General features: G+C 34.7%; 1 protein-coding gene across 1 annotated transcript; it reads right to left on the bottom strand.

The window, feature by feature from the left end:
- Positions 1 to 585: 585 nt before the first annotated feature.
- LOC132706669 (uncharacterized) lies at positions 586 to 10,168 on the bottom strand. Its single transcript, XM_060678147.1, has 4 exons — positions 9,814 to 10,168; positions 1,967 to 2,062; positions 1,482 to 1,586; positions 586 to 1,429 (listed from the first exon to the last, which is right to left on the bottom strand). Exons 1-4 carry the CDS (start codon positions 9,962 to 9,964, stop codon positions 1,221 to 1,223), a joined length of 561 nt encoding a protein of 186 aa, XP_060534130.1. The 5' UTR covers positions 9,965 to 10,168; the 3' UTR covers positions 586 to 1,220.
- Positions 10,169 to 15,461: the final 5,293 nt, after the last annotated feature.

The following is a 15,461-nucleotide window of genomic DNA, read 5'->3' on the forward strand; positions in this document are numbered from 1 at the left end:
ACGGCATTTTTTATTTACCTGATAGGTTTCAAGATGGCTCTTTCAGATTAATTTATTCTGTAATGAGTTTGTATGCCCTCAGTTCACGATTTGAATTAAGTGTATTGAACCACTCTTGGTACTGTAAATCCTAGAAAAATTGACTAGAATTATCATTATTTGACATATACATATCTAAAGAAAGAAACGCAAACAAACCTAACCTAATTGCATATGAATTGTTTTCTAAGGCTCTCGAAAATAAAGCCCTTCGCATGAATTTTAAATTTGAAGCAAAAGTTATTTATATTAAAATTGGGTGCTTAACTGATGACGTCACAATGTCAGCCCGTGCGGATTGTTAAACTAACCTAAGCTCTTTTATGTCTGGGTTCCATGGAATTGTCGTTGGATTACCGTAAATATTTAACGCTTTGTTTACATATAAGTTCGCCTGAATTTTCAAAAATATTTATCAGGTGCAGCTAGCCTATTTCGTGTTGCGGGCCACAATACATTCTAAAGGTGGTTTCGAAACGTGCTGCGGTTTTACAGTTTTCCTTACACGGACCTCAACCGGTAAGTTGGTTAGATTGAATCAAAAAATGTAACGTCATAAGTCACGTAGTTACCAATGACAAAATTAATATCTGCGGCAATTTGGCGACGTTTATTAATCACAACAAGCAGCTTTCGATAACAAAGTTTGAACAAAAATCACTTGTTATTTAAAAGTAAAATTGTAATGTATTTGTACGCGGAAAGACTAGTCGCTCTATATGAATATAATTATTCTCCATTCGGAATTATTTAGATCGAAAATCGAAATTAAAGAAAGCCCTATATTTGACTCATCCCACTGTTTACTATTTTTGAATAAATCACGTTTAGACCACGTTCGGATGTAAAGGGTCATATTAAAATGACTTAATATTAGGTATTTATATATTATTTGCGGAGATTTAAGTTTACAACATTGTCGGATTTGATAAATTTCGCAAACAACGTTTGTGCGATATCATTAGGGCAATAAACATAAAAGGGAATGTACATACATTATTTAAAATAAAAGATGTTTGTTTAAGAAAAAATGGTAGGTATATATTTTAAAATGTATCGCTCGCTTACAATTTTCTTATTATTTAAAATTAAATAAACAGTTTCAAGTCAGGTTTATATAATTATGTTTAAAATCACAGCACTAAAATTTCTTAAATGGATACACAAAGAATAAAAAAAAGTCACCCGCAAAAATTCGGATTGTACGGAGCTTGTTGCCGGTACACGACACTAGTGGTCGTTAGTGTCCCGTCTGAATAGTAAGACACTTGAGGTTGGTAGCAGTGATTCACATCGGGGGACGAATCCCGTTGCTGGGACGTTTCCAGCGCTTTCAAGTCTTTAAGAACGACATAATCTGCTTTCACGTCGACGTCACGTGACGCGAAATCTGAGAAAACATAATGTCGGGTGGTTGTTAATTTTTTGAGTGCGCGTCTCACCGAAGTCCGGTGGCAAAGCGCTGAACGGAACCAGATAGACCTGACTGTTGTACGAAGCGCTCCTTTGATATCTCCTCATGACATCTTCGGGCGATCTGATTTGGTCTGGAACGCGAAAAGGTACGATTTTATGCGATTGTTATTGATTAGTTTACGTCGTTACTGTATTATTCGCTTTCGTTGTTTGGAAATCGCATTAAAAGATCTATATCTCCTTTTTTTTTTAATTTTATCTTGAGGCTTAGTTTCACATTAAAAAAAGCCGCCGATAGTCTTGATTTAAAATTTCAATTAGTCGTAAGTTTGTTTCATTAACGTATCTAGAGTGCCATTACAGATAGTATTAAAAAGTTCTGTATTTTTAAAAATTACACTCTGTACAATCTCACAATACGTTCATTTCAAGTTTTTTTCTTTGAAATGAACTCGAAAAACCCTGTTTTGTCTTTTCAAAAGGACAACAACCCAGCATATTATCAACTTACCGCTTATCTCTTCTGGAATTACATATACCGAGGGAGATGATGCTGTTAGGATTCTTCTTCGTCGTATTTGTCCATGCTGTATGCGCTTTCTCCTGTCTAAATGAAATAAAATACATTTTAAATCCAAACAAAACTTTGTCAACGACCAATAAAACCAGCGTCCGTAAAAAGCGCCCCCTAGATACTACAACAGCAACTATTTTTTATTCTGATTCTTATTTTTATTTCTGTTGAATTTTGAATCGCCTAACATACTTTTCCAAATGGTAAATTTGTAGCAATTTACCAGCGCAAAATCATTGCTGAACCGATATTCTAGGTATAAACATTTTAAAAACATATTTTACCAATGCTGGCTAGAAATACGTATCTTCTAAAGCAAATAATAAGCACAGTTTTAAAATTTATTGATTTCGGATGTGTTCCCAAATGTTCTAGAATTTTTTTTTACAAATATTGGGATCATAATGAATACGTAGATTTTAGCCACGGTATTTTGACGTTCACAATTCTAACGGCCACTTCACCGGGTGAATGTATTCACGCCCTGTTGTAAAAATATACCCAGAAACTAATGGTCGTTGAAACAATTTAATATTCAGCATGTCGATAAACTTCAACTTTCGTTTATTAGGCACTCGCTCCGCTCGTGGCAAATGAAACTCGTGACTAAAATGGCTTTTATCAAACTTGGTGCATTATACATTATTCAGTCTCTTTGGGACCTTTGCATTTGTCAAGAATGGCAAGGCAATTGTTGACGTATAATTTCAAATTATTATGAAGTGTGCAGGGAGGCTCAAAAAAAAGAAATTGAACATCTATTTTTATATTTTGTTTTGAATCCGTTTTAAAAATTTTCAACGTTTTTATTAATAATAATACATAACTAAACCTAATAGTTTTTCCAATATTTTAATTTTTCTAAAAAAAATCCAATTCTCACACTTCCGATTGCACATTTTTAAACCACTCCTATTTGATATTAGCGTTATCCAAAGATGCCGGAATTTGAATTCGATGCTACAGGATGTTCAAAATAATCGAATATAAACTTGCGTGCACAGAAATTGTAGGAACTTTTGAGATATACCTTTTGAAAGACAATTTAATATGTTTTTTCCACAATTCGAAAGCCGACTTCTGTAATGTAATCTTGCACGACAGTTGCGGTGTGTGGCCTAGCATTGTCATGCATAAAAATTAATTCTTCTCCAACGTAGTCGACATATAGTACCACGTGATTTGATAAAAGATGCTCCTGTCCCTTGACCACGGCCGCCCCTACTTCCGCCCTTCATTGCAGCATTCTGAAAGGTCTTACAAAAACCTACTACTTTAATTATGTATGTCATATATCTACTGTTAATACTTCGCAATTTACTTTAAGTGTACCGATATTTACCCTTCTTTCTGTCTAAGACATGGGCTATGTAGTTAGCCGTGACAAAATGACATTGTCAAAATTTTGCCTGACAACTGAGTTCATAAAATTTTTTGTCGTGTAAGTATGGGTTTTTGTAAGAATTTTCAAAAAAAAAAAATATGTGTTATTTTAAAAAATCGAGATTTTTCAATTTGAAACGATCCAAAAGTAGTAGTAGTAGTAGTAGTAACATTTATTTCAGCAATTAGATGATACAATCAAAAATGTATTAAATGCACAACTAATTTGAGAAATTTGTGCGTATGCATCTTAACTTACTAGTTAATCCGAAGTTCATATTAATATTTAATTGAAATTGAATTAAATTAGATCACATTGTTATTAAATTTATCACTCACTTAATTTTATTAACAGTTAATTTATCACTAGTCAACATTAACCAACCAGGAGTCAACAAGCCTAATTCCTTATTTTGCGAATTTATTGGGCTCGCTCCGTACATTCGATATGGAATACAGTCCTGCAAACGACTTGAAATGTTGACAACGGCATATGGTGAATCTACTTTGAACAAAAAAAAATGTTTATAAGTGGTACAAGCTGTTCTATCATGGCCGAGAAGATGCCGATGACGAACCTCGTACTGGACGCACCAGCACGTCAATAACTGATGAAAGCGTTGAAGAAGTGAAGCAAATGGTGTTGAAAAATCGTCGAATTGCTATTGGACACGTGGCTAAAGACGTCGCACAGTGGGCGAGGGAAACCCTAGGTGTTTGACTAATTCGATTTTTTTGTAATGCCAATAAATTTTACTTAATATTAATAAAAATATAATTGTTATACAGAGTGTTCACAGAAAAACTTTATATTTACAAACAGTTTTTAATTAAATCGTGAAAACTGTTTAATAACACTGCGCAAAATGTAGAAACATTTTGAAATAATTATATTTAATTAAATACAAAAATAATAATGCAGGGTATTGAACTGAGATGGCTTTTACTTGATGAAAATCCATTTTTCAAAATAAATACGAATTAAAAGTTATTTTCACGATATTATATATTTTTACATGACAATTGTTTCGACAACACCCTGTCTCTATCAAATGTAATATTTACAAACTACCTGATAGTATATATACCGAAAAATGACAATAAAATTATTGTTGTCAGAACCTAAGTTCAATAATCGTTAAGCAATACATTTGAATGTCCCTTTTGTTAATCTCCATGGCTTCCAATAAATTTAATTTGTGGCTGTATGTAAAATATCAAAATTGTAGTCAAAAATGTGTTTTTCTGTGTTTATGTGTTCTGTGTTATGTTAGTTAATGGGTTTTCTACCTGCTTGTCCAATATAAATTTTAGGACAAGATCCGCATTTCAACCTGCAGACACCTGATTTTTGAGATTTTCGACATTGCGTTTTCTTGTTTTTTAAAAATTTTTCTATTGTGTTGTTAGTTCTGAAAGCTATTTTTAAACCATATTTTGACAAATGTTTTGAAACTTTTTCACTGGGTTCTCCTGTGTATGTAATTATTTAAATTGTTCGTGTTCTGTATTAAGTTTCGGATAAATAGAGTTGTCTGGATTTGTTTTTTATTTATAATTTTATCTATAATGGGCGGATTATAGCCGTTGTTCAGTGCAATATATTTAATGATATCAAGTTCTTTTTTGTAATTTTCTGTTGAGAGTGGCGTATTAAGAGAAGTCTGTGTATAAAAGAGTGAAATGCACCGATTATGTATGTATAAGGGTGATTTGAGCTGTTATGTATGACTGTGTCCGTGTGTGAAGGTTTATGGTAAATGGAAAAGTCTAATTTGTTTTGCGTTTTCGTAATAATTAAGTCTAAAAAATTAATAAAGTTATGCTGTTCAACCTCGATAGTGAAATTTATACTATTATGTAATGAGTTAATGTAATTTAAAAAAGAATTAAAATTGTCTGTCCGTTCCAACAAAGCAAGCAAAGAAATCACATACTTAAAGTATGTTCTAGTATGATACTGTCCAAACTATCCATAAAAATCTCGGCTAACAAAGGACTAAGTGGGTTTCCCATAATCAAACCTTCCTTAGAGATGTAAATCTGTCCATTAAATTCAAAATAATGTTGGTCTACAGATACTATTAAGCAATCTAATAAATCTTGTTTCACAAATGGATTAACCTGTTTCGGAGCTGGGGTGAAATCTACTAAATCTATCACATCCATAAGTGGAATACTGGGAAATAAGTTTTGTACGTCAAAAGACAATAGTGTTACGTTAGAAGGGATTTTGATATCTTTAATTTTGTTGATTAGTTCAAAAGAATTTTTTATTGCAAATTTTGGTTTAAAATCTGTGCGGAACTTTAAAATATTTACTAATATTGTTGAATGTGTAACTGCTGGAACTGTTACATCAGACACGACTGGTCTAATGGGCATATTTTCTTTATGTAATTCAACTTGTTGTGGATTCATAATTGTTGAAAAATATTTGTCTTTGTCACTAAATAGTGTGGAGTTAGCACTGAAAACGGCTACAATCCGTCCATTATAGATAAAATTATAAATAAAAAACAAATCCAGGCACAACAGTAAACTCTATTTATCTGAAACCTAATACAGAACATGAACAATTTAAAACAATTACATACATAGGAGAACCTAGTGAAAATGTTTCATAACATTTGTCAAAATGTGGTTTAAAAATGGCTTTCAGAACTAACAACACAAAAGGAAAATTTTTAAAAAACAATAAAACGAAATGTTCAAAATCTCAAAAATCAGGTGTCTACAGGTTGAAATGCGGATCTCGTCCTAAAATTTATATCGGACAAACAGGAAGATCCTTCAAGAAACGCATTAACGAACATAAAACAAACAATAGTCTAGATTCTAATTATGCTACACACTTAAACACAGAAAAACACATGTTTGTTGACAACTTTGATATTTTACATACAGCCACAAAAAGTAGAAAATTAAATTTATTTGAAGCCATGGAGATTAACAAAATGAGACTTCCAAATGTATTGTTTCACGATCAATTAGATTTAAATACCTCTCCTTTATTGAACTTAAATTCTCACAACAACATTAATTAAGGTTTTCTTATCATTTTTCGGTATATGTAGTAGCAGGTAGTTTGAAAATATTACATTTGATAAAGACACGGTGTTGTCGAAACAATTGTCATGTAAAAATATACAATTTCGTGATAATCTGAACTTTTAGTAAAATTTATTTTAATACAGGGTATCCCAAAATGAACAATTTAACGAAAAAAATATTTTATATAGATTCAAACAAAATATTTTTATCGTAACAATTCATTCATCGTTGCTTGTGTCTAACTTTTTGGCCAAAAACAAGACCATAATCATGCCTCAGCCACCACATTCACCGGATATGGTCCCCTGCGACTTTTACCTGTTTCCAAAACTCATGACACCCATGAAAGGAAGGAGGTTTATAACGATTGAGGAGGTACAGAAAAACTCGCTGGAAGAACTCAAGGCTATACGAGAAAGTGCTTACCAGAAGTGTTTCGAGGATTGGAAGGAACATTGGCATTGAACACCCCTGACATAGATGCAGATCCAGCATCACGATAAATTTTTGTCTTCTTTTAAATATATATCTTAGTAGGCTGCGAAAAAATGTCGCACATTTTAAACAAGACGTGTCCGAAAAAATGTCGCAAATAACGCAAATGGAGTATAGAGCAGTCATAAAGTTTTTAACAAAAGAAGGGTTAGCACCTAAAATTATTAAAGAAAGGCTGGATCGTGTGTACGGCCAAAGTTCTCCTTCGTATTCTGTAGTGAAAGAATGGGCAAAACGTTTTCGAATGGGGCAAGAGTCCCTTGAAGATGATTCAAGAACTGGTCGACCAATGGAGGTCATAACGGAAGATATTGTTGCGATTGTGGAAGAGGTGGTATTGAGTGATCGACGCTTAAAGGTCAATGAAATCTCAGAAATTACTAAGCTTTCTACAAGTGTTCGTCGAATCCTGCATGATCATTTAGGTATGCATAAGGTTAGTGCAAGATGTGTTCCTAAAAACCTTTTGGCTATTCAAAAACAACGCCGTGTCGAGTATGCGCGGTCATTTTTGGGACTCTGTGGGTGGAAACCGAAGAATGTGATAGAAACTATTGTGACGGGAGATGAAACTATGGTTCTCTATTATGACCCTCTATCAAAAAAGGAATCAATGGAGTGGCGTCGTAAGGGTGAAGCATCTCCAAGAAAATTCAGAGTCTGCCAAAAAAGGTGATGGCCACGATCTTTTGGGATTGTGAAGGAATTCTTTTGATAGATTTTAAAGAAACTAATACCACGATAAATGGTAAATATTACGCAATATTATTACATAAATTGCGAGGTTGCATACGTGTAAAAAGTCGAGGAAAATTGACCAGAGGCGTGCGTCTTTTGCACCATAATGCACCTGTCCATACTGCTGGTGTTGCACAAGCTGTCATTTTAGAGTGTGGGTTCCAACAGTTAGATCATCCTCTCTATAGTCCATATATGGCCCCCAGTGACTATTATTTGTTTGGATTTTTGAAAAAGGGCTTACGTGGACGGCGGTTTAACGAAGTTGAGTTAAAAGAGGCTGTTTTAGTTCATTTTGCAGACAAACCAAAAGAATATATTTTTTAAGGGATTGAGTTGTTTATAAAGCGATGTAATAAGTGTATTGAAGTTAAGCGGGATTATATTAAAAAATAATACAAAATTGTTGCTCTACTTTGTTTCTTTCATATTCAGGCCTGGACATTTTGGCGCTGTCCTCGTATTTCTTTTACGTAATCTTCGAATAATTATTATTAATAAAAAAAAAGTTAAGAATTTTTATTTTTTTTTAAATATCTACGTTTCTCCAAGAAGGTTGAAATTTTTATCGAAGATGGAGGTCAATGAGGTCTATTCGTAAATACCATTAAGTCTGGCCCCAACCCCCTCAATTCATAATTTTCATGGAAGTCATGATTTTCCTCAAAAATTCTCGTTTTTAATTTTTTTGAAATATCTACGTTGCTCCGAGAAGATAGTAAAGTCCCCCCCAGTACCCACCATTTGATTGTAATTAATAATTAATATTAATTACAACCATAATATTCATATATAAGCTTCTCAACACCCCAAAAAAAAAAGAATTTGATGTTTTAAATGCCACGCGCATTATCACGCTAAAATGCGTTTTCGAATATATTATATATTATATTATATTATTATATTATATTATATATAGTATTACTATCGCTATCATCGCCTGTTCTAATTATTATTTGTTCCATATGCAATTGGATATACGATCGTTCTGCTTTTTCTATATGTTTAACAGAATTTGCCCAACTTTGTGGAGGGATGTTAAAAACTTGTTTCTGTAAGTTTGACGGCATTGGAGTTAACACGGGGAAAAATATTGTTACGACGAATGGCAGATTTCAGTTGGTTAGCCTTAAAATTGTATGCCCTACATTTTTTGCATAATTATCAGAGACGTATTCCTTTTGTAGGTTCAAACTTTGTAGAACCTCAATGAATTTCTTCGTGAAAAGAATCTTTAATATTTTTCGCAGACAGAGAAAGTTCATTTGGAATCCAACCATCTTTAGAGACAGCATGCAAAGTAATTATTCTTTTTCCTCTTTTTGATGGCGCGTTTGTTTTACACTTATCAGTTGAGTCAACCCAACCCTTTTCCGGGGTATTATAAGTGTCGAACCAGGTTTCATCCAAGTAAATAATTGGCCTTTGTTGTTCTCTGTAAATCCTAATTTTTTCTAGATATTCCAGTCGCCATTTCCGAATTCTAAAAGATTCCATTAAAACTGGCCTTTTGTCAATTTTTTTAAATCTAAAACCCATGTGTTGAATACACTTCCATGAGGTAGTTCTTCCACATTTAACACCGGTTCCATATTTTTCAAGCCTCCCAATTAAGATATCTAATGTAGGCTCGCTTTGTTCTTTGTATAACTGGTAAATTTTGCGCCGTATTATATCTCGATCACTTTCATCTACACTCGAGAGAATATCAGCATCGCTTCTTTTTTTCCTCGCTGAAATGGGATTATTCACAATTTTCCATACAGTTGATGTTGGAATTTTCGTCAATGTGGCCGTTTCTTCTAAAGATGCTTGCTTTCTGTCACCACGTCCAATGAGAGTCAAATAAACATCGTTTATAACTTCCTTAGTCTCAATAAAATAGTGTTTTCTACATTTGGGCGGGAGCATCTCCTGAGATACACTAAACTCGCACATATTTTGCATAATTCGCACACGATTCAACACGCGCTGTATTATACACGAAACAAGAATGATTACTAATAAACTTAAACTAAGTAGTATACCAAACCAAAGAATATTAAACACCCTTGGATAATCCCAGTCAAAGGCAATTGGTCACTTTCTTCTATCTATGAACAGACCATACTTACAGAACCACACGGTCAAGATCAGCACGACGATGACGACGCAGAATAACGTGACGGGTACAACGATTCTGTAATCGATTTCGTGGTCCTGATGATGGTCCGAGCGACGACGGAGGTTTTGGTCTCGCTGTATCCCCGTTTCCTCGACCTTCATTGCGATTTTCGACAATCACGGCAAATGTTTTTCATGCGTTAACGCGAGAGACAATCGAAAGCGGCTCACTTTATCTCATTCCGCTTCAATTTTCGACGCTGTCAGATCCGTTACGAATATGATCTGCTCTCGCGATTTATCAACACGCACAGCCAGATCGACATCTGATGTTAAGCATTATAACGGCTATTGTGTTATCGCGAATCGTACCGATAACACATAATGTTAATCATTTTAATGGATCCCGGAGTTATATACTTACTCGAAAGAAAAAGACCCCCCGCTTCACACGGGGCACTTGAAATTTGTGGCGCAATTGCAATTAGACGTATTGTTGCGCGATCACTTGCTGGTCGTGTTCTTGCCGGGGGAATCACGTAGAAGATAAGGCAGAGCAAAATAGAACCTCATACGGCGGCCGGAATAGGCTTAACCCTTTGCATGTCGCCGTATATCATTACAGCAGGTTGGTCGGTCTGTCATCATCCCCTAAGCTCATTTCCAATATTTCCAAATTGCTTTCTTGAACCTTCGTAGGGGACAGGTTTACGTAAAAATAAAAGATAGCATGATATTTACGAGGGCAGCGCCAAAATTTCCCGGCCCGAATATGAAAGAAACAAAGTAGAGTAACAATTTTTTATTATTTTTCAATATAATCTCCCTTAACTTAACAACTCAATCCCTTTAAAAAATGTTCTTTTGGTTTGTCTGCAAAATGAGCTTCTTTTAACTCAGCTTCGTCGTTAAACCGCCGTTCACGTAAGTCCTTTTTCAAATATCCAAACAGACAATAGTCGCCGGCGGGCCATATCTGGACTATAGGGAGGATGATCTATCTGTTGGAACCCACACTCTAAAATGGCAGCTTGTGCAACACCAGCAGTATGGTCAGTTTTCCTCGACGTTTTACACGTATGCAGTCTCGCAATTTATGTAATAATGTTGCGTAATATTTACCATTGACCGTGGTATTAGCTTCTTTAAAATCTATCAAAAGAATTCCTTCACAATCCCAAAAGATCGTGGCCATCACTTTTTTTGTTGACCGACAGATCCTGAATTTTCTTGGAGGTGCTTCACCCTTACGACGCCACTCCATTGATTCTTTTTTCGATAGAGGGTCATAATAGAGAACCATAGTTTCATCTCCCGTCACAATAGTTTCTATCACAGGCTTCTGTTCCGACCCATAGAGTTCCAAGAAAGACCGCGCACACTCGACACGGCGTTGTTTTTGAATAGCCGAAAGGTTTTTAGGAACCCGTCTTGCACTAACCTTATGCGTACCTAAATGATCATGCAGGATTCGACGAACACTTGTATCCGAAAGCTTAGTAATTTCTGAGATTTCATTGACCTTTAAGGGTCGATCACTCAATACCACCTCTTCCACAATCGCAACAATATCCTCCGTTATGACCTCCACTGGTCGACCAGTCCTTGAATCATCTTCAAGGGACTCCTGCCCCATTCGAAAACGTTTTGCTCATTCTTTCACTACAGAATACGAAGGAGAGCTTTGGCCGTACAGACCATCCAACCTTTCATTAATAATTTTAGGTGCTAACCCTTCTTTTGTCAAAAACTTTATGACTGCACTATACTCAATTTGCGTTATTTGCGACATTTTTTCGGACACGTCTTGCTTAAAATGCTGTCAATAAAAAACTATTTGACGCAAGACTTCCATTTTTTTTCGCAGCCTACTAAGATATATATTTAAAAGAAGACAGAGTTTTATCGTGATATTGGAGCTGCATCTATGTCAGGCCGGGAAATTTTGGTGCTAACCTCGCACTATACTAGCATGCATATCAGGTAATTTAATGTTATTGACATATTTCAGGAACACAACTGGAGAGTACGTGGAGGTAACGTACAAGTTACAATCAATTACAATAAATTTATCTGAAGTATCGACCGCGCAGACCTTTATGCAGCGTCATACTGTTTCCTGGTGGCGAAACTTATTTTTCTGGGAAATGTCTAATGTCAATGCATATTTTTTATATAAAACTAGATATATTTGTGACACTTGCACCCGAATGCCCGGACTACACATTGTGTATGAATTTATTTAAAAAGCAGCTTTTGTAAAGCGATTTTTTTTAATTAAAAAAAAAACAATATAAAAAAATCCGGGTAGACAGATAAGTAGATAAAATAGTCCGACTACAGTGTACTCGCAAAAGGACATATATACGAATGCAAAGGATAAACCTTTTGTTGAGTCGTATTTGCTGACGTTTCGCCAATCATTCTGTTGGCTTCTTCGGAGCTTGACGAAAACGGGCTCGTATTTTACTCTGTACCTACTTATATACTGTTTGAGGGGGACCGACCTAAAGGAGTGGCATGAACATCGTCTCGGATGACCCATGTTGGCACTTTAAAAAGCCATTGCTTATATGTGTTTTAAATATACTCCAAAGCTTTAATGGATTCTCCACAAAATTATATATAGACCATTCCGCCATGCTATGAGGGGCAAAAACATGACTGACGGATGACTGATTTAAATCACGATTAAAATCATTTAGAATTTTTATGGAGACCAAGACAAAATGATCAGCGTAAAAATATTAACAGCAATAAAAAGTAAAACGCAACTAAACGCAAAACATAAGACAATTAACATAATAATGCTTATGTTTCTGCATTTTCGATGTATAGTTCGAACCAAAATACCAATTTTCCAATTTTTTTCTATCCCCATCCTGTTCCTTATATCTGAGTGTACAAAATCAAGTTCGGAGGAAGCAGTTGCGCACAGGAACTGTTTTATTATTGGTAGCTGTTTCGTAATTTCTGGTTAATCGTTTTGTGATATTCGCCACTGTATTCCACATATTGCCAATAAATGTGGAAATCTTGAGTTTTTTTAATTTTTGATAAAGCTCATTCTACAACATTCTCGAAGATTTTTAAATATTTCCACTGTTGTACAGGATCTGCTCTGCGAAATATCAAGAGCAACTGATATTGGTGTTTAACATGCTAAAATATTCTTGTGCATCATGTTACAGCGCAATTTTGTTTTCTTAACGGATTTTTAATAATATATCCCATCGAGTGACAATCAGCCACGATATTCCATCGCACATCTAGATGGTTTATCGATTTAGACTACACGTTCTTTGATGCCTGGTATTTCTAAGTCTCTGCACAGTGAATTTAAAATGTTTGCATAGTAGTCATTGAGCCCGTCTTTTCCTGCTCCTTAGCCGTCATGCTGTAATTTACGTGAAGATATTAGTTCACAAATTACTTCAATCAAATATTGTGGAGTATGAAGTTTTCCCGAAGGATTAATAGTTTCGTAACAAAGCACATCTTCAGTTGTAAATATAACTAAACATTGTCCTAACAGGGAAGAAAGACATTTTGCCTTTTTTTCCTCATCGATGTCATCCAAAAGGCTTGTGGATAACGTTTTTCTTATTGGCGAAGTATGACCGGGAAGGACAACAGTGCTTTTGCACTCATTGTCTTTGGAAAGTGTATTTTGTGATGGAACGCTTAATAGCTCTAATGTGGAAATTATTAGAAGAGGAAATGTAAGATGTTTTAACTCTGTTTTATGGGTCTGGAAACAAGATTAATAACCGATGATTTTGAGGGCGAATGGTGATCGGACATCGCATTAACTCATATTACCCAAAGCATACAAAAACATTAATTAAATGCTTTTTTGCTCCGAAATTATTTATTTTGTTGCGCTTAAGGATACATTACACATGTCAAAAAAAAACTCGAAACATACAAAAAGATACTAGTGCATAAACATGTGGCACATAACACATAAGATATAACATATATTTTATACATAAATATACAAAAGAAATTTCAAATTCGACAGAAAACAACCAAAAGTAGATTGTTTTCCAAATAGAAACCTGATTTGATACAAAAAAACGCATAATATTTTATGGTGCGCAAGCCGGTTTCATTTTTGCTGATATTTTACAAAGCATGAAGTATGCAAATGCACATTACACATATTACAAACGTAAATTGTGTGGCTGTGGTAGATTCTACATCTCCTTCGGGAGGTGACCTTGATTATCACAACGCATTTCATCTATGGCAGGTGCAAGATTTCATTGAGTAATTGTTTCATCAGTTTTTAAAAGTAGCAAAACAATATAAGTTTTAGAATCAAATCAATCACTTCGTCATCAAAAAAACATAAAAAATATTTCAAGCGGAGTTTTTCCAGAAAGCCTATTTTTTAGTTCCTCAATCTTACCTTTCTTCCATTTGACAGTGGAAGCAAGCCTGTCATTTGCAGAAAGCATACGTCCTCTTTTGAATTCGAGGGTTTCATCATCTGATGAGTCCCATTCAGGTTCAGTAGTTGATGAACTACAGGACTGTTGAAGGACAGTTGCATCATTCGGTGTATGTAACTCGAAAGTTTCAACTATATCAGTTGGTTCCCCAAACTCTTGTAGATTTATGTTATCGTTCGTATCTTCTTCGTCAGTCAAGGTATCCACATCGACCTCGTCAATGTGTTCTGCTAATATTTTTTCACGTTATTTCTAGCATAAATTTATGGAATGCTACAATACATAACAATACGTAAATCCAAATAATACTTACGACTTTCATTGTTATTGTCCTCATCCATCACGATCTCCTCCATAGCCGCCTCTAATTCCTTTTGCGTCAAATACTTCGGAAATGCCATATTTTACGAACCGTAACGGTCCCTGCACAAGGCACAAACTAATACTAAAGAACACGCTAATTGTTGGATGTTTATTTTACACGCGCTGACTTGTCTAGATTTGCAATAACAAAATTTTGTTTCACAGATAAAACCAGTGGTGCATTCAAGCACCAGTAAATATTTTCAGAAAATAAAGCATAATCAATATAGTATTTCCAGTGTATCTTTTCTGCGATGTGATCTACATGCTATAGACGTAACAAAAATGGCAATACAAATTAAAAATATTTTTTTTTACTATTTTGGTTTTTGGTTTTACACATAAATTAGCGATTTCTACGGTTTTATGTCCTTTAGTAGTGATAATAATAAAATTTCTAAATGGATGTACAAAAATATTTCCTGGATGTGAGCACCACTGGCACAAAATGGGTTGGTATCGGTCTGTGTGCGTAGGTTTAAGTTAAGATAAGAATATCCGGACTAAAAATCTAAAATTCTTGCATGTAATCAATTGTTCTACCAACGAAAAATCCGAGAGTCTATAGAAATGTATAAACAACCTAACAATCTTAACAAGTTCTACTAAAAACTCCGCTGTACTTCTCATGTATTACGAACAACATTCAAACCCCCCGACACATTTTCCTGTCATTTTTCGTCACGGAACTTCAGTTGATTGACACCTGACAGTTCGTTTCGCCACAGTGAGTTAGAATAAAAGCCAGCCATGGCCAACTTCGTGTAATTCTTCTTTATAAAATATTGTCTGATACATTTTAGTTGTTAGCTATCACCTGTGAAGTTATTAATTAGACA

This window comes from Cylas formicarius, unplaced genomic scaffold (genome assembly GCF_029955315.1).
Source record: "Cylas formicarius isolate icCylForm1 unplaced genomic scaffold, icCylForm1.1 PGA_scaffold_10__41_contigs__length_53128322, whole genome shotgun sequence".
Lineage (NCBI taxonomy): Eukaryota > Metazoa > Arthropoda > Insecta > Coleoptera > Brentidae > Cylas > Cylas formicarius.